The following is a 22,782-nucleotide window of genomic DNA, read 5'->3' as shown; positions in this document are numbered from 1 at the left end:
GAGAAAAGCAAGCTTTTATCAGCAACAAGCTTGCCACAGTTTCTTCTAAATGATACACTAAGGTCAACCATTTGGAGTAATTAGAGTGAGGACAGGCCATTTCAAAGCTCCTTTGTTCATAAACTTCCATCTCCAAAGCAGTGTCCTTTGTAAACTGTGAAGAAAGTTAGGTCTGCGATTTTTTGAACATAGAAAAGGGTATTTCATTAAATATTGCAGAAAGGCAGAACACTTATTCAAATATTAGAACACTTTTATTCTTTAAAAACACTTTTATTCTCTTTTTTCCCCCTAAACTTAAAACTCACAGTCTGTCTTTAACATTTTTCTCCAACAAGAAAACATCTCATTCGTACATAGTTTGTATGTATTTTTTAGAGGAAGCATACCCACCCACACTACTGGATGATATTAGCATTAATGGCCCTGGATATGCTCCAGAACAAATACAGCAAAGATTATAAAAACCCCAACAACCAAAAACCACATATGCAATTTAAAAAGTTCCTGAAAACATTTTGGCTCTGATCTAGAGATTATAAGCATATCCTAGCCAAAACCTCAAATTCACCTATAATATTATATAAACAGTGTGGACAGTAGTTCACTAAAGAGACATTAGACTGTATCCAGAATGTTTTCCCTCTGCTGTATCCTGCTCCCATCTGTACAGACCGCATTTTAAAAGACAGAAGTAACCACTGCTGCATTTTGTGTGTGATGCTTGATTTAGGTTACACACTAAGACCAACTATTCGATTGAGCCTCTCAGGCAAGAGACACCACATGCTTCATTCCCAGATCCAAAGTGAACTTAGTACATGAGCTACTCTGCTCTGGCAAGGCTTAGCCTGCAGAAGCAGGACTTCAGGACTACTTCGAGTAAAAATCTCAGCTAGTTCAGGAGGTCTGTTGCCCACAGGGTAAGCAAGGTCCTTATTGTAGGGTTTAGCGGGCTTCACTGTCCTAAGTCCCTCTTTAGGACCATAGGCCCCATTTTGAGTCTGGCCCTGATAGATTATTCAAAGTCATACAGGAAATCTGTAGCACATCAGACTACCCAACTGGACAGTCTCAAATCCTAGGCCCATATATGTAGCTAGTGAACCACTTTTCTTCACTACAAGCTCTTATTTGTGGACCCAATAATGCCATTTCAGTCTCCTTCACTGCAGCTGTAGTCTTTGTTTCACAGCTTTTTAAGCCACAAGCAATCATTATTACCATCTAGGCTGATACCAAGCATCGTTCAGGTCAGTGGAAGTAAACCAAATGCATATCAAGTTAGCATCTCTGTGTACCAACAAACCCATGGCAGAAGAAAAGAGATTTGTTTTGCATTTCAAAGCATCCTTTTGATCTGGAAGAGGGCTAAGGGGCATGTTTTCATGTATTTAAGTTATTCACTTATTTTTAATTAATAATAAAAATACATTATTAAAAAAAAATCCCTCATGACCACTCATTTTCTGGATTCCTTTTGCTATTTTACCTCATAATATGTCAAGTTTGGTCTTATGACTTGACTTTTTTTCCTTTTTTTCCCTTGTTACTATGATGAATTAAGTTCAAATCCGGACTCCTGGTGTGGTGCAACCTTAATGTCTTCAGGTACACTGTACAGCTATAAAAACTCATGCAAACAACTTGCATTGCATGGCAATAGACTTCAGAGAGTAGAGAGCATGGGAAAGCAAGTGGAAGGCTCACGTATATGAGAGTGGAGTGACTTACTAATTTTTGATATCACATTTCAAAATGATAGTTTAATTTTTAGACTACCATTTGCACATGCTACAAGCAAGCACCTCTAAGGACCCCTGTAAGAGAAAGCTGAGATATTTTCTTCAGAATTGTTTCTGGTATTTTCCTGTCAAGGTAAAATAAAAATGGTGCAGTTTCCAGATAGGTAAAGTCTCAAATTAACAATAAATTTCTGCACATGTCTAATACTGCTTGATAATATGTGAAAGTGCTCACAACTATTTCAGTGATATTTAAACTTCTGGTTCAGTTGCATTTATTTACAGTTAAAGTGGTATGCAGAGGCCAGTTAGGTTAACTACTGAAATGTTCTTCCTAGGAGTAAATTGGAAGATTATTGTTGGAATAATAATCAGGACCTTCATATATGACAAAACAGTAACTAATTCATACTAGCTTAATAATGAAACAGTGAATTTTGTCTTGTTCTAAAAGGCATACAAGTTTTCTTGTTTTGCTCATTTTCTCCTTCAGCATTGCAACATATTGAGTGACTAAATGCCCTGTAGACAGTTTACAGGGAATAAATTAAATCATCTAATAAACAGTGGTAAACAGTCGTAGTAAAATAATAATAATAATTTTGTTGGTAAAAAGTGTGGTAAGTACTTAGGAATGCATGGTTTACAATGCGTGCTCATAATCTATCTTTGTTGATTCTGCAGAGATGATAAGAGACACAGGTGGCTTGCCCTAATTTATGCTAGTGATTCAAACAGCTGCAGGAGTGAAAACAAAGCCAAGGGGCGAAACATTCTAAAAATGATTTTTTTTTTTTTAATAATTGCATCTGTGATGTCAATTCATGCTGAAGAGGGAATGTGAAGCAGGGGACAAAAGTTCGGACTTCACATTCAGACTAACTGAAGTGAGATCAAGCCTCGAACTTAAACAGGGAGAGTGTCACCAACTCCAAGACCTAAGTGCTCTTAGCTAGTGGCTAACAGTATAGGCTTTTATTGCCTCTCTCTCTACATATAATCTTGCTAATAATGATGGAAGTTTGCTGATTTACTTTCAGGTCAGCTTTACAAATGCATTGAGAAAAAGGTAGTTAAAATGCTCATCTTGGAGTTATTAAACAGCACTTACTTCCCCAATTTTCTCCTATTCCTACATGTGAGTCTCACCTCCTTTTTTCCCGTGCAAGGAGAAAAAGTCAAATACACAACTTGTGGCAGTTGGCCTAGACCTTCATGCTCCCTTGTCTCCATCTGGGGCTTCTTCATCACTTCCTGTAAATCTCTGTATATTCTCATTACTGCCATTCCATATCTGGAGAGAGAGACAGTATTTTCTTTCATAAAAAAAAGCCTTCTTTTTCTTTGCTCTAGATAAGGCCTGCAGTGCTCATTTTCTGCTGCTTCCAGACCTGAGGTCTAGAGCAGGAGGAGAATGCATTTTTTTTGCTATGGTAACTTTTATAAAACAGCCTGTATAGTACTATTATGCACCAATAAAAAAGCTTAGATGTATTTTTATGTGAAGTAAAACTTAGTCAAAAAGCCTCATATTCCACTTGAGCTCACGAGTCAAAAACCCCCCAAAAACCAAAAAAACAAGGTATAAAAATGAGGCAGTTAGGCTTGATTTATTGCCCACACATAGGCATCTGGTGCGATATGAAATGCCCTCAGGTACCCCTCCTAGTATCCAGCTGCTGATCCAGAAGGTCTTTGATCTCCTACAGGGCCTCACCCACATCTGCCAGCCCCAGGTGTAGGTCTTAAAAACCCTAAAACTTAAACCAACAGGAGACAAATGGAGACAAGTGGAGGATAAGTTTCAAAACTCTAATATTGTCCCAGATCAAATTACTAAACCTTAATACACCTTAGGGTATCTCAGCCCACACTAGATGCCTATGTGTGGGCAACTGAATCACATCCAGAAGACTTAGGGCAATTACACTGTAAAAAATATCTGGTAATATTTTAATAGAGATCCTAACAGAGCTGTGAAACAGAAAAGATACAGAGCCTTTCACGATACAATTAAAAAGGACAGCATTTAACCAGAAAAAAAAGAAAGAAAAAAGAGAAGTATTTCTTTTTGGTTTAAAGGATTCCTTTAAGGGCAGATTAAAAAGGATGTACAACCATGTATTTTCAAGACTCAAAACTGGCAGGTAAAAAAAAAAAGGTAGATGCCAAGAATTAGTCAGAAATTTAGAGAATAAGATACATAATTGGTAAGAACGTCCAAACCTATTTAAAGAACCTTAATGCCTTAAAACCCATCAAACACCAGACCCACATCTCTGAGATTAAAAAACAAACAAACAAACAAAAACCCTCTTAATAAAAGCTGGGGTGACTGTGCTTCTTAGACCTTGTGAATATTGTGGATTCCCCCAGTTGGCCACCATTAAATTAGAATAAAACCTTGTCTTTTATTGGGTATTTCACATCAAAAGCTTGCATTACAACGTTTTCACAGAGACAGCTTTATGCAACAGTTTGTTTTTCCACAAAACACCATATTTGAAGTAACTTCCTAATTTAGCATGTGCCGATTGAATAGAGTCTCCATGTGATCTATATTGAGAAGTTTAAAGGAGCTTTTAGGAACTGATATCCATGCCCTAATGACATAGAAGATTGGACAGCTTATTCCTTGAAAAGTCATTGAAAATCCCAGCCAAAAGTATGTATAATAACTAACAAAAAATGCACAAATATGGAAGGAACACATTACATGTTAAAAGCCTTAAGATTATGAATTCAATGCATATAGATCTAGTAAAGGTGTTTAGGAATGCTTCTGCTTGGCGATTCAAACTCTGGCATGATCAAAGGAAGAAATACATTAAGCCTTATTTATAAAATTATCAGCAATAATTCACTGCAATCAATAAATCACTCATATCAGCAAAAATCATTGATAAAATATTTCCTTTAAAATGTTGTCCTGAAATTATATTAGTGATTAAGGCAACATTCCTCAAGATGACATTAAGACATCCCTGATTTTATTCTAGACTACAGAGTATACATAGTCAGAATAATGGATAATAATTTCAAAATGAACTGAGAAACTCACAACCCTCTTAAAAGATTAAATGCGTCAGAAAATTTAAACTAATGTCTGTACCTTTAACATGGGAAAGAAAAAGAAAAAAAGCCATTCCCTCATGCAAGTATTCAGAAAATTGCCTGCCTATCTATCTGGGAGATCCTACCAATGTGTCTGTGATCTAGGCTTCACCCCTTCTTCTCATAGTAATCTTCTATCTGGGAACAAAGCCGCGCTTGCTGAAACAGCTCTGCTTGTATATAATAACAGCTTGTCCAATGAGCAACAAAGGACAATTTAGTTCTTAGTACAAATAACCTGGCTAACTCTAGATGAGCTTGCTCAAGAAACAGAGCATTAAAGCTTCATTTTCAAATAAGGCTAAACAATTTGGTTACACCATGCTATTTGCAGCCCCAGATCCAGATTTGCATCTGGATACCTAAGTAAACTTCTCTGAACTGGCTGAGATATGTGGCCAGCTCTGTGCTGACTTGTGCATACAAATCAAAGGTTGTTATACATAATATCATCTTAGTGCTATTCAGAGATATGAATTTCAAGTTCTTCACGTGACTTGCCTTAGCAGCCAGAGTAAGTGTTTCACTACCTTGACTATGGCATCCCACATCAAATATTTCACTACAAAACAAACAAACAGAAGTCTGCAACTCCAGGAGAGAAGAATCACACACAAGTTAGGCCAAGACAAAGGGAATTGCTCCTATAATGTAATCACTACGGGTCTTACACTAAAATGAAGTTAACTTTGCCCAGGAAAAACGTGTACGTGTCTGTCTGGACACACTGATACCTAGTTCCATTATAAATCAAACTATTACTGTGATAAGCTGGTAAATAAGGGAAAGTAAATTGATATTTATTTTTAATTTTAAAAGGTGGTCAGATACTAATAATGATGCGGAGGAACTTGTAGGTACCTAAATAGAGAATATAAAAACATTCCATTTGAGAATACGGCAATTGACACAAATAAGGAAGTATATCATTTTTACCTTACTTTTAAAAACAGATTTAAGCACATTAACAATCAAACAATGAATTTATTTGCAGGATACACTTATTATACATAGAAAACAATACTTATTGTTTGGTTGATTAAATAGCAAGAGGAAAAAAAGCATGACAAAAACACAATACATTATTCAAAATGCTCCATATATTTGTTATCTGACATTTTCAAAATGAAGCTTTTTTTTTTTTTTTAAACGTGATCATGAACAATGCACAGTGGGAACAAAGGGTCTAGAATTCGAACATTCCACAGCTGTGAGTCAGTGAGGGGAAAAAAAAAAAAAAGGCTACGTAGAGGAAAAGAACACTGAATTTCAAAACAATACAAATTCCATTAAAGATAAGATCATCTCAGCATCTAAAATCTAAAACCAAAGTTATATAAGAAAAGAGGAATTACAAATATTAACAGACAACTCGAGAAGGAAGAAATATTTCTCTGGTGATGGCTTGTTAATAGCCGCTAAACAGTCAAACTAATATTAAGCGAAGGTCAATTACAGTATGATGCTGCAAAAACAAACCCAAGCATGAGCAGCTAGAGGTGGGAAATATCCAAGTTCATTTTACTAAACAAGTTACGACTACCCAAACCATTTGTTCAGTACATATATATCAATGGAACAACAAAGTAAAAAAAGTTTGAGCACCAATCACTGAGTGATTTAGTAAAGTGTAGGAAAACATATCTGCATGCTCTGAAATGTTAATTACAAGTTCTTTTCACATTTCATGCCGATGCAAATGGAATGAATGGAATTGCAGTGTCATATCCTGCTCTTTGTTCCTGTCCTTTCACATTGGGTCAGCAGTGTGAAGGTTCTTCACCCGATGGTAGTGGATGTGTCCAAGGCATAAGAAAGAGCCACAGAGTTGCTGTTTTCTGACAGTGCCTAATACAATGCTTCCCAAATGCTTCATTAATACAGGATACGTACCACAAATAACTCAGCCACATTAAGTATCAAATCAACATATAGTGTTACATGCTGTCCGGGATAAAAAGGGTACAAAATAACTGCTAATATTAGATCTTACCTGAGTTAGATTCAACTTCCTTAGTCACAAGGTCACCAGAATAAAGCTGAGAAATGTCTGGTTGTGACAATTGATCTGAATGCCAGTGTATAGAATGCGTATTTTACAAAAAACTATCAATCTCTATAGTTAAAAATCACAACTTTTAAAAACATACAGACTAGGCTACATAATCCTTTATATCCCTTAACTGTCATAGATGACATCCAGATACAAATTCAGAGCTTTCAGATAGAAGACATACAGATTTTATTAAATTTTTTTTTTCATAACCAGGCACCCTTTGCCATTCTGTTAAGATGTATAGGAATCTATTGTGCTACTTGGGTTGTTGACTGTTTAAACAGAACAAAAATATATCCTTTAGCAAGGTAGTCGAGAAAGCTGAAACACTCTGCCGTGGGAAGGTCTGTGCTGAAAGCATTATTTTCTTCAGTGTATTCTCCTCAGTCTCACTCATCTCAATTATCATTCAGAACAGCACAAACAGCAGGATTTGGAGAGTGATAGATTCCAAGGTCAGTCTCTTTTAGTCACCCTAAAAATCTGTGTTTAGCATCCTCACACCTGAGGTCTCACAGACAGTAGGATATTTTCAACATTACCTGAACAAAACTCATGCATCTGTAGTTATATTATGTCCATCTTCTATTAAAAAAATCTCTACAGATCAGTTATGGGAGGAGAACAAAGTTGCAGTTTTAAAATTCCAGAGAAAGCCACAGAATTTATATGTAGGGAAAACAAACAAACCAACCAACCCCACATTCCAGAGTATGGAGGACTGCTCTAAGTTTTCCCTAGAAAAGCAGCAACACAGACCGTGCGTGCGTGTGTGTGTATACAAATACACATACGTACATGCACACATACACATACAGGATCATCACTGAAAAATATAATTGCCAATACAATCGGTTGTTTCATTCTAATTAAAAAGGATGAGTTAACAGATTTTTCTACTCAGGCTCATAAATTTGGAAGAACTAATCTACAAGGCTTATTTATACTTTTCCTAGTGAAGTCTCTTTCATTCTTTTCATTCATAGGTTTTAATCATCTAAGTTAGAAAAGAGCATGTAAGATCCTATATCCTAAGAATTTATCATTTTTCATGTCATACAATACATTATCAGAACATGCTACGAAAGTATTCACTGATAGAAAAAAAAGTGAACCTCATAAAAAAATGAATTCAGAATAATGATCGTTTACAAGTATGGAAATCTTCTGACGATTTTCAAGTAAAAGCTACATACACCATTTCCCAATGTTAGACATTACTTTTCCCATCTGATATAATTTGTTTAAAATGCATAGAATATATAAAAATAGCGGTATTCATATAAACTCTGAGAGTGTTCTATTTTACCAGTCAATATGCCCTGTAATTATATTGATGGATTCTCTGTTAAAGAATACATTATATTCTGAGGTCTAATTAGAATGAGAAGTGAAAAGGTTTCATTTTAAAGAAAGATTTCTTTAATTTTTACAAAAATTAAAATAGGACAAACATTGCAAATATTCCAGAGTAAAAATCCAACATACAAAAAACATTCTAACGGCCTTCTGTGTTCTCTGTTGCTAAACAAATAAGCAAACAAACAAAAAAAACAGCAGAAAAACTCTCAATAGTCATATATAGTCAAAAATGGCACTTCCTTATCAGCATGTAATCCATAGGTTAGGATGACAGAAGAATAAAACTGATCCACTGAAAATCTTTTTCTTCAGAAAGTGGTCTAGGTTAAGAATTACCTTCACCCATAGGTAATCTAAGACATGTGCTGGGTCTCCTCTTAAACAAAGAGCACTGAGGGATCACAGTTTGCTTAAACCTTCTATTCAGAGTACCTGTACATACCTAAATCTAACCTTATCCAGTGGAAATCCAGCATGTGCAGGAATGGATCCATGAATTATTTTTAAACACTTATAGTACTATCTGCCCCATGAAAGTTAAGCAGGGTCTTTACAGTATACTAGTGTGTTTTGCTAGAACCACCACCACGGTCTTCTCCAGCCTTAATTTCATTCTAATGTCAAACACACATTGACGTTCTGCTTAGTACAAGTTTGGTCATAATTGATTACATAAATAAATTGGATTTATTTTCCTTTGGTAAAACATCAGGTTTTGGTAGAACATTAAATAACCAGGAACAACCTGCCAGCCTCATTCTAGCAGACAGAACTTGTATATGTTATTCCAAAGGAATTTTTTTTTTTTTAATATCTTGCCTACATCTCCAGAGGGAATATTATGCTGAACAGATTGTCCCATGCAGCTGGAGTCAACTTGAATATATAATATATCAAACTTTAAATGTTATTCACAGAATATTTTTGAAACCACCAGACGCATCTGTTGTTGCTTTAGATAAAAAGAGGACTGCAACTCTGATACATAAACAATGGTAGCCTTTTCGAAAAGTGAATATGCTGTCTTACTAAATTGCATTAAACCTCCTAAATGCAAGTTAATTCTGTGCAGTGTAGCCTGGACAAGATATGGAGACCGAGGAAAGTGGCACAGTGCCCTGGAAAAGAAGAGCTCAGATTAATGAGCAGCCACTTCGGTGAGTGAATAGACTTCCAGAGCACAGCTTCAGAGCTGGGCCTCATGTAAAAACCATGCTGCTCATGTCACTTTTGTCCACAGAGAGATGGAAGAATGGCACATGAGAGCTGTTACTCTGAAATTTCTGTTAAGTTTATTGTACGAGTGATGAATTAGACTTGCCAGATGCCTTCTGAAGAGAGAGAGGCCTTTTGGCAGTTTCTGATAGTTTATTTTTCCTTTCTTGTTTTTTGCGACTTTTAATAGTTCCCAAAGGGACTGACTCACACTAGACTAACTGGATGACTTACTCTCTCTTACCAGGATCTGTCCCAACATGCCCAGGTTGACATGACTGATAATCAGAGGCAAGGGGCTGCTATCCCACATCAATGAACTTCAGGAGACCAAGCCTGTGACAGCACTGGAGAGATAAGTAAACTAATAAAACAACAAATAAACAAACATGTTCTCTCATTCCTGCTTATATCATCTTAAGAAAAAATATTTCCTAAACTAAGTTAACATCATTTTACAGTCATTGTAAATGTGAAGGTTACTGTGCCAAAATCAGTGGACATATGCAAACATCAGAGTTGCGAGTCCATGCAGTAGCACCAGGAATAGGGCTCAACCCTGCTGGTAAAATTATGCAGGCTTTTACCCCTAGCGCCATGAGAATTTATGTTAGCTGATCATGAGTGCTTCATTGCTCTTTGCAGGCCGCTCTTTCCAGGCTCAGCTTCCAGCTTCCACTTAAGTTCCTGAACGAAAAGGCCATCTCTTCAAAAGAACTCTGAACTGAAGCAGCTCGGATTGGGAGCACTCTACGAGATGGAAGTTGCTAAGTATTTTTCAAAATTTCCCTAATTCAAATATTTAGACTCCCAAATTGAAGGGTTTTTTTTTTTTTTGAAAATATCAGCCTGCATTAAGACAAACATCTGAATGAACCTGATTTATATAAACTAGGCAACATGTCACAGGAGTACATGACAGTCAGTATATAACCCTACTGAGGTACAAAATATTACATACTTAAAAGGGTTTCAGAGTATGTCAGACATACTTCAGTCAGCAAAATACTGGTTGCATCGTTCATTTAACAACAAGGATATGGTCCATATTAATTTTAGAAAGCAAAAGCCAAATGTTAAAATAGTTCATTTCACATTCATATTCTTCTTCTAAACAGTTCTGATACAAGGGCACCTTCAACTAAATATCTTCACTTAGAATGAATCCTAGGAAAGGAAAACAACTCTTTGAAAGACAGACATCAGTGAGTTACTGTACATAAACTGTATTGCATGCATAGCAGCAGAAGATGGACACAAAAAAACCCAACAGGTTTCACCATAAACAGTATTATCTTCTGAATGAAAAAATACAAACATTATTAATCACTTAGGAATAATTTTGCACAGCATACTTCAGCACTCAGAAACTATAATTTCAGTTTATCTTCTAGCTATTGCTGAAAAATATTGCCTTTTAAAGTCTTCAGCTGTGCATGGTAATACACCACTGAACGTTTAAGAAACACAGACATGTGGGCTTTGTTATCCTCCACATACCCCATTCTTAACAGACATTGGCACTTCTCATTTATATCCTGAGGACAACGTCCTTCCAGTCATATTGGCCAGCTGGAAAGATACTAACCCATATGGTGTCTCTCTCCTCATTAACACATGGTTATCATTTACTCAGCTTTCCACCAATTAAGATGAGCTCAGACTTTAAGGTTTCTTAGAGTCCTGTTTGGTAGATCACTAGATTAAAAAACAAGACGACACTCAAGACTATGTTGATTGAAAAATGGTCAGATCCCACAAAGACTATTTGACAATTATTCAAACTATAAAAGAAAACTGTTTTCTCCTCCCATTTTACAAGTGCTTGAGGCCAAATAATTCCCTTATTTTGGAATCTAGATTAACAAAGCTTTAGGCTTTTTCCTGTGAAGTTTTACAACACAACTTCTCCAAAATTAGTACAGTGCTTTAAAGAGTATATAAAAAGGTTCTTACTTGTTTCTTTCAGTTTTTCCATGATCACAGGCTCAACATTGTACAGATTTAAGTTAAAACAGCAACCATGAGTGATTGTTCTTCCAGTGTCATTTTAAGGGAATTATTTCAATCTCAGTACTGACCAAGTTTTGAAAGGCAACAGATCCATTATTTTGGGGTACTTTGATAACTGATGGAAGAGTATCCAATGTTCTACCGTGCTGTCACCATCCAAAGTCCTAGTGCAACGTTGGCAGCCAGAAGTGCACTGCCAGCAAGTAAAATTAAAAAGCCAACAAGCTCCCTGTTCTGCTTTTCTACAATCAGTGAGCTCAGAGTGGCTTCCAGGAAAGAATTTAATATCCACTGACCATCCAAAGCAAAGCATGGTACAGCATTGATAACTGCCAATGCTCCCGACAGTGAAATTAGGTACCTGATTGACATTAGTTAAGGTTCATGAATAACACTCAAGAAAATGTAAAACAAAAATCAAGACAAAACATATTTTTTGCTTTTACTATGCAAAGAGAAACACGAGGTTTTTTTTTAGCTGCCATTGTTTCATGGAAAATGTATTAGGACCACAAGTTTTACACCATAACATAACAGCCCAGAAAACTGCCTTTATGGGTTCATTTGTTTTTAAATAACAAACAAGCTCTATGTTTAGATACTTTAACAACCTGCAGCCTTTCCAGCTCAGATGAAACCAGGCGATTGCAAGAACACACTTAATGCTGCCCATCTTCCTCCCTTGCTTTGTGTGGTTTTGGAAGACTGGAGCAAGTTTATAACTCTGACACTATGCCTGTAGTAACAAGGCATTCTAGACCTATGATCTAAGTATGAAACGATGATTAGGAATACTTTCCAAAACGTTCCCTCTCCAGAGTAAGTAAATGGTTAGAATATGACTGGAAATCTGCACTCTCTCCTACTTACCTGTTAGCCAGAAAAGTTGTGTGAATATCTGTGCGTGCATGTGCATGTGAGAATGAGGTAAGGATAGATCATTCATATCGCTGGTAAAGGCTTGCTAACTTTGCTACTGGCCTCCATTCTATAATGGCTGGACAAGAAGACATATGACTCAGAAACCAGTTGGGTCAGCGTGAACCTTGGCATATTCCCCAGAAAAGGGGAACTTGTGTACCATCTTTTATGTTTTATGGACAAATCTAAACTACACTGTTCAACTGTCTTTAACTACCCATTAACATTTCAGTTTCTAAGGCTAAGAGTTCTTAGATTAGCTGTATCCAAAGCCCATTATCCTTTATGTGTGTGTATATATACAATCTCAGTCATTAATACAGATTAATAGCCATATTTTAAATGTTATCATATTGCTTTTTGAATATGAAAAGTTTTCCTTTGAAGAAAAAAAAAAAGGAGAATGAAAATGAACACCCATACCTGTTATTTAGTTCAGGGTAATGGCTAAGAAATAGTATTTATATAGCTAGCTCCAATACACTGAAGCTTGCAACAACATCTCATTTATCTTGCCATAAATTCAGGAATGCTTTGACTAAAACCCACTTTCAAGAAAGAGTTAAAAAAAATCTGACCAAAAATTTTCTGGTAAAAATAAGGAAGTGAGGCATTTCATTTTGAGTTTGGCACATGGACAAGAATCACTGCAGAATGGGGTAAAGATGTACAGAACTCTAGAGATATGTTTCAGAGCATCCTGTTGAAAATGATATCCACCTGAAATCTTGCTGGGTCATCAAATTCTAAACAGTTCCCTTTTTGTCTTAAAAGAACAAACATACTTCAAAGGATACTTGCAAAATGTCTCTATCACCACAGGCAGATCAATGCTTAGAAAGTCATGTCGTGGTACAAAACTGCTGAGACTTACTGAAATGAAAATATAAAGATACACAAAAAATGAACAGTCATTCCAGGATTATAACATTATGAATTTTAGATTATAGTTTTGCAGAAAAATCAGATTTGGAATGACTTTTTTTCAGGATGAGTAACCAATCTAAATATGGTTTTGCTCTTTTTTTTTCTTTTTAAGAAGACAGAGTGTAGCCATTAATTCTCTCAGACATAGTCATTAACATAATAAAAATCACTCCACAAAATATAATTAGCATGATGTCAGCAAAAGCAGATCTAAGATGTATATTTTCAGAGACAACTGGACATCTGTAATCATAAGGACCATGTTGTGTAATTTAAGCCCTTTCCATAAAAACATTTAAAAAGAGATTATCGTTACCAGGCTTCTTCAACATATGTAGTCAACATGTATACATTCATACCCTGGGTGTACACATGTACTTTCTCTCAAGGCCAGAAAATTTTTCTGTTCCAGTACCTGTAGAAGATCCCCACATTCTGAAGCTGAGCTCATGGTATATAAAGGTGGAGCATATCAGCTCCCAGTCAAATAGGGAACAGAGATCTAGATGCACTTTGCAAAAGAAAGGGTTAGGAAGTGAGGCACAGGTGTGTTACACATCTTAACACCAGACAGTCAGTAATAAATAGCCTCTTTTTCTATCTTCAAATGATACTGTAAGCGACTACAAGCAGTAACTTCATGCAACTTAAAATCATGGGAGGTGGGATTCAGCATTCTTGATACAAACAGTGACTGTAAGATGGCAGTATCAAGCACCACATCACCTTGAAACACTTCTTTGGTACCATAACTTCCTCGAAGGTGTAGATGAGGTTCCAGCTGGCTGCATGTCAAATGTCAATGAGAGACTTTCTCTTCAAAGAAAACTGAGGTAGCTTAAGATCTCCCAGAGTGCACTCTGATAGTACAGGGATGCTCCATCTAAGTTGTCTCAAAAAAAGGATTGACATAACCTTTTGAAAGAAACAGCATTCTCTCCAGTGAGCCTCAGGGACTGTTTGAAAGCCTCAATTCTGTTAAAGCTGAAAGGGACACTTGTAGTATAATGGAGTCTTATCCCAAGAGGTAAGAGGTTTAGGTAAATTAAGGTAGAATTAGAAAATCACCTTCAGAAGGAGCTTGCATAGTATCTACAATAGCTGCTCTGTCCCTAAGAAACAGCTTTGAACACAGAGTTGAGAAGGCCAGTTGTAACGGCTTGAATTTTCCCTACCATCCTGGTAAAAAGTTATAGCCATGAGAAATACCACCTCCATAAACACATACAGGGAGAAGTACGTGAACAGGAGTTCAAAGGACAGATTGATTAGAGTTCTGAGCAAAAAGCTGAAATTCCACTGTTGTACAACATCCCTTGGGAAAGGAACAATTTAACCCGCTCTGAGAAATTTTGAAAACAGGCTAAGAGAACACTGGAAACCCTGCTGCTAGTACATAACATACCAATACCATACCAATATTGCTGCTAAGTATACAGAGAGATCAGATTTCCTCAGGTTCAATAAGCAATTCAAGAATATTGGGACAAAGATATAAGAGGAAAGTGCAATTCCAAAACAACACTAAGCAGAGAACTGATCAACCCAGTCACATAAACATGCTTTCATCTGTTAATAGGGGCCTTTCTGATGAGTCAGGAGTACTAATTACAAGAATAAGCAAGCATACCACAGGATGGAGAGATCTGGATAACAAAGGGTCCAAAAACTAGAGTATTTTTGGTGTGTCAATAAGCAGAGAAGTTCCCAATACCAAAACTACCTCAGCTGGGCCAAGATGGTTTGAAAAATCAATGTTCTCTGTTTCCTTACCTTGAGGATCTTTGACTTAGGGGAACTGAGAGAGAATAAATAATGGTCTGTTGGACAACAGAGTGAAGAACACATCAGAAGGAATCCTGGACACCATCCAGCTCAGAAAGCCAGATGCATCCAAGTCAAGAGATATCCAAGGAAAACAACTCACTAAGCTGAAGGCTGGTATCAGAACATTTGACCAGACCTCTCGTCCATGAGCCAAAACAGCAAAACAGCTAAGACAGCCAGAGTATTCAAAGGTTTCAAAAGAGACATATTGCAGTATGAATTTATTTGCCTATATTCTGACTTCAAAGCTGGACAGCCTCTTCACAAATACATAATGGCCACTAACAAGTCACCATCCTGAACCTGAAGTTCTGCCTACAGTCAGAATGGATCACTAAACTCCTTCCCTCTTTGTACAACCCTGCTGTCCCTGATAGCCAGCAGATATGGATCTAAACTCCAAAGGAGAAGAAAATCCCCTTGCTGCTGGGGCAGACCCTCTTAGAGACTCTTCAAGAGAATCTCTTCAAGACACAAACAAACTCTTCAGAAAGTTGCAGGACTAGGTTCTAGACACTGTAATATGAGGCTATGAATTTAGGGGCTGTAACAGACAAAATCTAATCTAGCAGGCAAACCTGTCCTTCAGGGGATAAGAAAAGAATGGCAGAAATGGCTCCAGGCTCATCTTCACAAGACACTGCTGGAAAGAGGTAAAACGAATGTCAGTCCAAATATGAATGTCAGTCACTAGATTCTGCCCAACAAACAAGGGCCAGAGAAGGAAGCCAAGATTTAGCAATGCCAGAAATGACATGAAGGAATAAAAAAACTCAAACAAAACAAAAAAGAAATGCTGCAAAGTTGCATGGCAGTAATAACAGGGCCCTCCACTTCAACCTTACATATCATCTGTCCGTATAAGGAGAGCTAGACCATAACCGGCCTGCAGTAAGAAAAATCTTAAAGTCTTGAGTAATACCACATGAAATAAATCCACAGCTGAATTTATATTAGATTATATTCAAGGGATAGGGAATATTCTAGGGAATGCTAGTTAAAAAAAAAAAGAATCAATGCTTCCACCCTGATCAACATCCATTCCTAATCATTCCTTCTGTGTTAGTTTTGGCCAAATCTACACCAATATAAGTTCACTTAGGAGTATGACTCTTTACAAGGTTTTTATATTGTCAATAAGAGCTATAAGTAGAGCCCGTTACAACAAAAATATTCTTAACAGGATATTTTATTTTGAGGAAATGGAAACATTTTCTAGAAATAAACTAAACAGCCCAGTCTTTGTAAATGGCTAATATGGATATAAAATTTTAAAAAGTTTGTATCTAGAAGCTAGCTAGCTTCAAATGAAAATATGAAATAATTACTCCTCCATAAATCAGGGCTATCATGACAATAATGCAAGCCTAAACAGCAAATAATACATACATAGAGTTTTTCAAATATGACTTCAAGTGACATTATTAAAGTAATAGTACACACTTGTGCAATTCCTGTATCATCTTGCATGTTAAATGCAGCACTGCTCTAAAAAAATAATGCTTGCAGGAAGAACATACTACAGAACAAGGCATTCCATTAAAACTTACTTATTCCTATTTCAAAACTCACACAGTAGAGGAAGAGATTCTTTTCTTTTTTGAACTGTAGAAAAACTGTTACCACATTCTGATCAGCCACATTAGAAAAAAAAACAAAACAAATCAAAAATCCCTCTTGTCCCCAAGCCAGTATTGCACAGTGCAAAGTAAGTCTGAAATATTTACAAGTCATTTCAGTGGAATGCATGGAACTCTACAACAGTACAAATACCTGCTACCCAAGGCAGGATCCTGTAATTGTATTTCTGGTGTTTTTCCAAGGGGAACATAGAGCATAGGTTGATTTTGCAGTAAAGTTTGCACAAAGTCCACAATTCCCAGGATACAGTAAATCATTGTAAAATTATACTCCCATATATACAGTGTAAGTTATATTTTCACACAGTAACTTCTTAAAATAGAACTACCTTTCTAGATGAATGCAATAACATTCTTTGCCGAGATCTCTGAAAGCCTGACAGGTTAGGTTGTCTTGCAGAATTACAGTTTAGTAGGAGACGCTAATCAAAACTCCATTGCCCCAACTTATTGGAAAAGAGAACAATACCAATTGTTCTAGAGTACCTTCAGTCTGTATTGTTAAACTAGAGAGCCAAGCAAGGGAACTTAAAATAATTATCAAACACTATTCTTAAAGACTTGTTGCTGCATATGGAGTAGATGTCAGCAGATACTGAATTGTCTGTTAGTATCAACCAGAACAATGCTTTTCTTCCTAAATGGTAAGAGGCCAGAAGTGAAGAGATCATATTCTGGGCTTACAAGAGCGTATACTAAAAACAAGTAAAAATAAATAAATAAATTTTTAAAGGAGTATCAAAACATGACTAGCACAAAAAGACTGACAGATTAACAAAAAATATGTTTATGTAAGAATGTTAATGTAGTTACACAACCAGATTTCATCACTGTTTCTCAAGCTCTGTTGTACCTAAGTCCATTGCTTATTCAGAAGAGCATAATGGCTTGCTAAGGAGATATTTCAAAATGTATTTAAAACCTTTCCCTACAAAGTATACTTGTCTGTGAGGAACTTCTAAAGTAGTTCTGGCAGGTACCATGATTCACAGATACTCTTTGGAGGCATGACACCTCCTTTACTTTCCTCACTTGAAGGCACAATAGTTTAATACTTAATACTTTTCTAAGACTACCTGAAGCTAATATCTACCTCATTTTTACCCTGCCCTACTAAGTAGAGATGCAGATGAGTTTGTTCATTCTTCACATACTTGCTCCAAGAGTAAAATTACTTTCTCCCTGTATACCTGGCTCAAGGATATATGGCTGCCTAAAAGACAGGTGCAATCCATTTCAAATTAAGGAACTAAACTGTTACATACTATTTAATTTAGGGCACTCAAATTAAACAAATTAATAAAAAAAAATCAGGAAAAAAACTATGTTGTGGCTCAGTACTTGTGGCTCAGTAGTCATGGGAATCTGTAATAGATACTTAGATAGTAGGCATGATTTAAGCAGTCATGCTAATATACTAGGCAAGGTATTGGAGCAAGACACCACAGAGATTTTACAATAGCGTTTTGAAAAGTTTAAGTGTTTGCAAAATGCAGGTGTCTGGTTCCTATGACAAAACTGAGTGAAATCTGTTATAGAAATAGCCCTTTCATACTTTTTGAATAAACAGCCATCTCATATCACATATGGTTCTGTTACCTTTATAACTTATTGCACTGTGCACATTTCATTTTAAGCACATTTTATTTACTTATTTCCTGAGTAGTCCATATCTCTCCACTGGCTGTAACAAGAAATGGATTCTGTTTTAAACAAGTTAACTGATGAGTGCTCCAAGACCTTGTTCAAACAGCCAGCCAAAGAAAAGTATATTAAAACTCTTTCCCCCCCCCCAAGATTTTTAAAATAAATAATACAAACCTGTGTACTGGAGATGCATGGGGTGTCCTGCAAATAGCATGTCAATATGAGGTGGATGTTTTACCCTGATTAGCCTTGTTTGGTTCTCTAAAGAAGGAGTCACGCACAAGCTCGGAACAAAGTCCTTCTGGCAGTCCATGTTAGTTCGACAAACTTGGCTGGCCTCAATAACTTTTCGTGCTGGCAGACAGGCATACTGCAAAGGGCATTTAAAACGTTTATCAAATGTAAAGGTATTTTCCTTTATTACTTATTATTTACAGATAAAAAAAAGTGTAGTATATATTTATTTTTAAAGCAAAGGAAGGGCTTTACTGACATACTACCAGGCCATAACAAGCTAGAATATGATTTTTTATTTTTGTCAGATTTCTATGTCCTGCAGAGCTTCTACCTAATATATAAATATACATGATCAACCTGTTATTCCACTTCTGGGAGAATGCAAAAGAGATAGCGTACACATGCACCAAAATAAAAGCTATTTTAAAGAAAGACACACACACAAAATCAAGGCAACTAAACATAAGTTAATCATTTGTAATGAACAGAACCTTCATCAATATACTACTGAGTTATCTGCTTAAGAAGTTTTAGTCCTTGTTGACCTAAAACAGTATTTGTTTGAACAAAACCTTAAATTCAGCAAACAACTCAACCAACCTACCTTGTCTGTGCGGTTGCTAAGAGACCATTCTGAACTAGACATACACAGCACTTAATGCAATTCTATGTCCCAAATCCTACTTATAACACTCCTTCGCTCAGCAGTGTGAAAGACCTGATCTCTCTTGCTCCCCACAGGCCAAAGAGAGTACAGCAGAAAGGAACAGGAATTTGTTTTTTCTCCCACGTCTCCTGAAAAAGCTCTGTAGTAATTTTCCTTTTGTTCTTTAACACAAACAAGAAAGTCTTCATCTACTAGGAAAAAAGGGGGATGCCCTTGCTTGTTAGCCTGACAGTAATGGCCATTCCTCCCTACAGATAGATGCATGTGCATCAGTCACTCCCCATTAACCTCAATACCAGTTCTTTGTATTGTAATTAGGGGGAGAGGGCATTTAGATGTTTTCAAATACAGCTGCACAGCACTGCAAAGAAAATTTAAAATAATTGTTCAAAAACTTGTAGTCATTCTAAGGACACTTGAAGGTCACAGGCTTTTAGATGCTTTTATTTCTTCTCTGCTCCTAAGCAGCAACTATGCGCTCAAGAATGCCAAAGCTCTGTGGGGTAGCAATTTATCAAATCTTGCTGAACTCAAGGATATTACCAGCCACTGTCATATTTCAAATGAGCTGTTGGTCTGCACCCAATTCTTGGTGGCTAGATACCACAAAAACACATTGGAGTGGAAAGTTTAACATTAGAGAAATTGTAAACACAGCAGATTTAGGAACACACTTATTTTCTATTTCTTGAGATATCTATCACTCCAGGTCAGAAAAGTAACAAACCAACACATGTAGAAAAGTTTACACAATTGTTACTTGTGCTCTTTGTTCTTGTAAAGAGAACTGTTAGAAATATTCCATTGCTGTCAATGTGGATAACTTATTTTTAACAAACATTCCTGTATTTTAAAGGGACTAATGCAAAATCGTACCGAGAAACTTTATGTATTTCCACAAGCTACAGGAAAATTAGTGTGATGAAGGAAGGAATCAAGCAGAGGCCTTAATTTTAAGAAATCTGGCAATCTCTAGGACCTTTTCTTGCATGTTTTTACTTAAGCTAGGGAGCAGCTCTACTGACTTCAGATAAGATAACTGAACAGATAGTCCGGTCCTTTGCTTTGCCTGTAGTGCTCAGTACCTTTAAAGACTGGAGCTGCAAAATAAGCAATTTCACCTAGTTCTCAAAAGTTGCCTTTTTTTTTTTTTTAACTCTCGAATACTCTGTGTTCAAAGTGAAGATGGGGGAAATGAGAGAAAAAAGGAGAGGGAATGTCCTCCTGTCTAAAGGAATCAGGGGTATAAGATCTCTTCTTGTTCTTCCACAGATTCTTTGTTTGATCATGGGAAAAAATCATAACCAAAATTTTGTTTTTCTTAGCTGTAGATGGGGAAAGTAATATATTCATACACCTTTATTACAAACTTTAGGTATTCTTAAGCACTTAAGTATACTGCATAACAATGTTGGTAAACATTACTAATTTAATGTTAACAATTTTAGATTTACCAAACAGAATCATCATCTTAAGTAACTTACCAAGTGGCTGTCCAAGTTATTGCTGTATGAAAAGCAAATGTCTGTGAGGCTGTTGTTACTACAACATTCAACTGTGCCATCAAGTCTTCTATAGACTAAAGAACATAGGCACAGAGCAAAAGATCAGTAACATATTATACTAACTTCCTGAAAAGAAATGAAATTCTCTGAACAAAACAAAACAATCATTCTGTAGCCTTAAGGAATTACAGTAATTCACAGAGCCTGGATGTGGCTCAGTCACAGCTGAAAACAAACCACCATTTTAAGAATGCCACCTGATTTCAATCATCTCTCTCACATGCTGATTTTTTCATCTTAAAAAATCTCCTTGAGAGCCTGGGGACCAACTGCTACAATGTACTGAGCATTATGAGTTACAAAATACTTTTATCTGTTGCCTCCAGCTAGCATTAACTGCTAGAATAGAAATTTGTTACCTGCTGCTGTACTGATTTCAGTGCCTGACTATGGAAATGACCAAGGCTCAAAATGCCCTTTCTAAAACGTGAAAAGCCTTTACAAGATTCAGGCTTTTAAAGCTTTCCAAGTCTTGAAGGCTACAGCAGTAGAAAAATGATATTTTAAAACTGATTTAGCTACAGTGTGTAACTGATTTAGCTACAACGTGGTACAGAATCTTTGTGAATCAAATTTGACTTACTCTACAAGAAGTAGTTTAAAAAAAACCACAAAAGAATGTCACCATAAGAATCTGTGTTGCAGCAACATTGGATTGCCTTCCTTAGGTAGATCAGGCCTGAGATACTGGTTGCCTATTTATCTCTGCATGCTCTGCAGTCCACTAATATGGAGCTTTATGCCTGGGGCTTTGTTTCAAGTACCCTGAGGCTAAGCAACCATATATATTTTCAAATGGTGAATGACCATAAAGTTAGTTTCCTTATAAACTACATTAAAAACTCCTTTTTTTATTTCAAAAAGATCTTTGGGGCATCGTTTTCAGTCTAGCTTCATACTTATCTTAAATAGTTTATTCTCCATTTGTTTTATGGTCAAGTAGACAGGGTCCATTTGCTGCACACATTTTTATTGATACTCTGTATTTATGTCAAGTTGTGAACTGTCAAGTTTTTGACAAATGACAGCTGCTAGAGACTGAACACAGTTCATTTAATTTCAGAGGAATATTTCTCACTGCTGGAGGTTTGTGGCTCAGAAAATAGAGACAGACTGGTCTGATTAGAAAGCAGCAGTGGGACAATGGGCTGCTAACATAATACAGTAACTAAGCTTAGAAGCAATATTAAGTCTCTAGCATGTCCATCTAAATAGGACTGGTTCTGCTGCAGAATATGCAGTTTTATTACCCATGACTCCGAAATTGCATTTCTGAGGGCAACAATCTCAGCACATACGTCTTTTTAGGATCTAGGAACTGGTTTTCACTTGCCATCCCAGCCCAGATGAGAGTACGTGCCAAAGTTGCCCCTCATCTTCAGAAGATAATCCAAACTATTAGATATCTAAAAGCCAGAATCTTACTCATGCTCCTCTAGTTTTTGGTTTAAATATTTATCTTAGATCCAGCTGTAAGTTTACTTTCCTTACATATGAAAAAAACAAAAAGTTATCTTTTCCATGTCACATGAGAATGATAACGCATCAAAAAACATGGGTACTCAAGCTGCCTGACCTCCTTTTTACTCCCAGTATGATGGAAAAATGCCATTGACAATTTTAAAGCTCTGAATAGCATTAAGTAGGTTTTGCTTAGCTGCAGCCTCTTACCTTTGGAATTCAGTCTCCATGGATGCTTGCATGAACCAAACTCTAGAGAGGTTTAGGGCATGTCACAAGACATTCAGACAATTTAATTTGACTGTTTATTTTTGTTCTACTTAATTTTGTTTATTGTTCTAGTTTAGTTCAGTTCCTATTTTTTTGTTTCTCAGGGGTAAGCTGT

The 22,782-nt window shown here is 36.4% G+C and overlaps 1 protein-coding gene across 5 annotated transcripts in view; it reads right to left on the bottom strand.

Moving 5' to 3' along the window:
* Positions 1-5,823: 5,823 nt before the first annotated feature.
* The window catches only part of MBTPS2 (membrane bound transcription factor peptidase, site 2), a 39,295-nt gene continuing 22,336 nt past the window's right edge, over positions 5,824-22,782 (bottom strand). The window contains exons 8-12 of one of the 5 annotated variants that reach the window (XR_010884291.1): positions 20,856-20,950; positions 18,642-18,837; positions 13,224-13,299; positions 11,081-11,866; positions 5,824-9,839 (exon numbers count right to left, since the gene is read on the bottom strand). Coding sequence is in view for 2 of the 5 variants with exons in the window: in XM_067297179.1 (XP_067153280.1) it covers positions 11,644-11,866; positions 13,224-13,299; positions 18,642-18,837; positions 20,856-20,950 (590 nt within the window). In the remaining 3 variants the exon portion in view is untranslated. Of the gene's footprint in view, positions 11,867-13,223; positions 13,300-16,424; positions 17,516-18,641; positions 18,838-20,855; positions 20,951-22,782 lie in introns of those variants that run through there. The other 4 variants (XR_010884290.1, XR_010884292.1, XM_067297179.1 and 1 more) reach the window with 4 other exon arrangements.

The sequence above is a fragment of the Apteryx mantelli genome, chromosome 1 (genome assembly GCF_036417845.1).
Source record: "Apteryx mantelli isolate bAptMan1 chromosome 1, bAptMan1.hap1, whole genome shotgun sequence".
NCBI classification, from domain to species: Eukaryota; Metazoa; Chordata; class Aves; order Apterygiformes; family Apterygidae; genus Apteryx; species Apteryx mantelli.
Note: the sequence above shows the minus strand (reverse complement) of the source record. Positions and strands in the feature narration are given on the sequence as shown.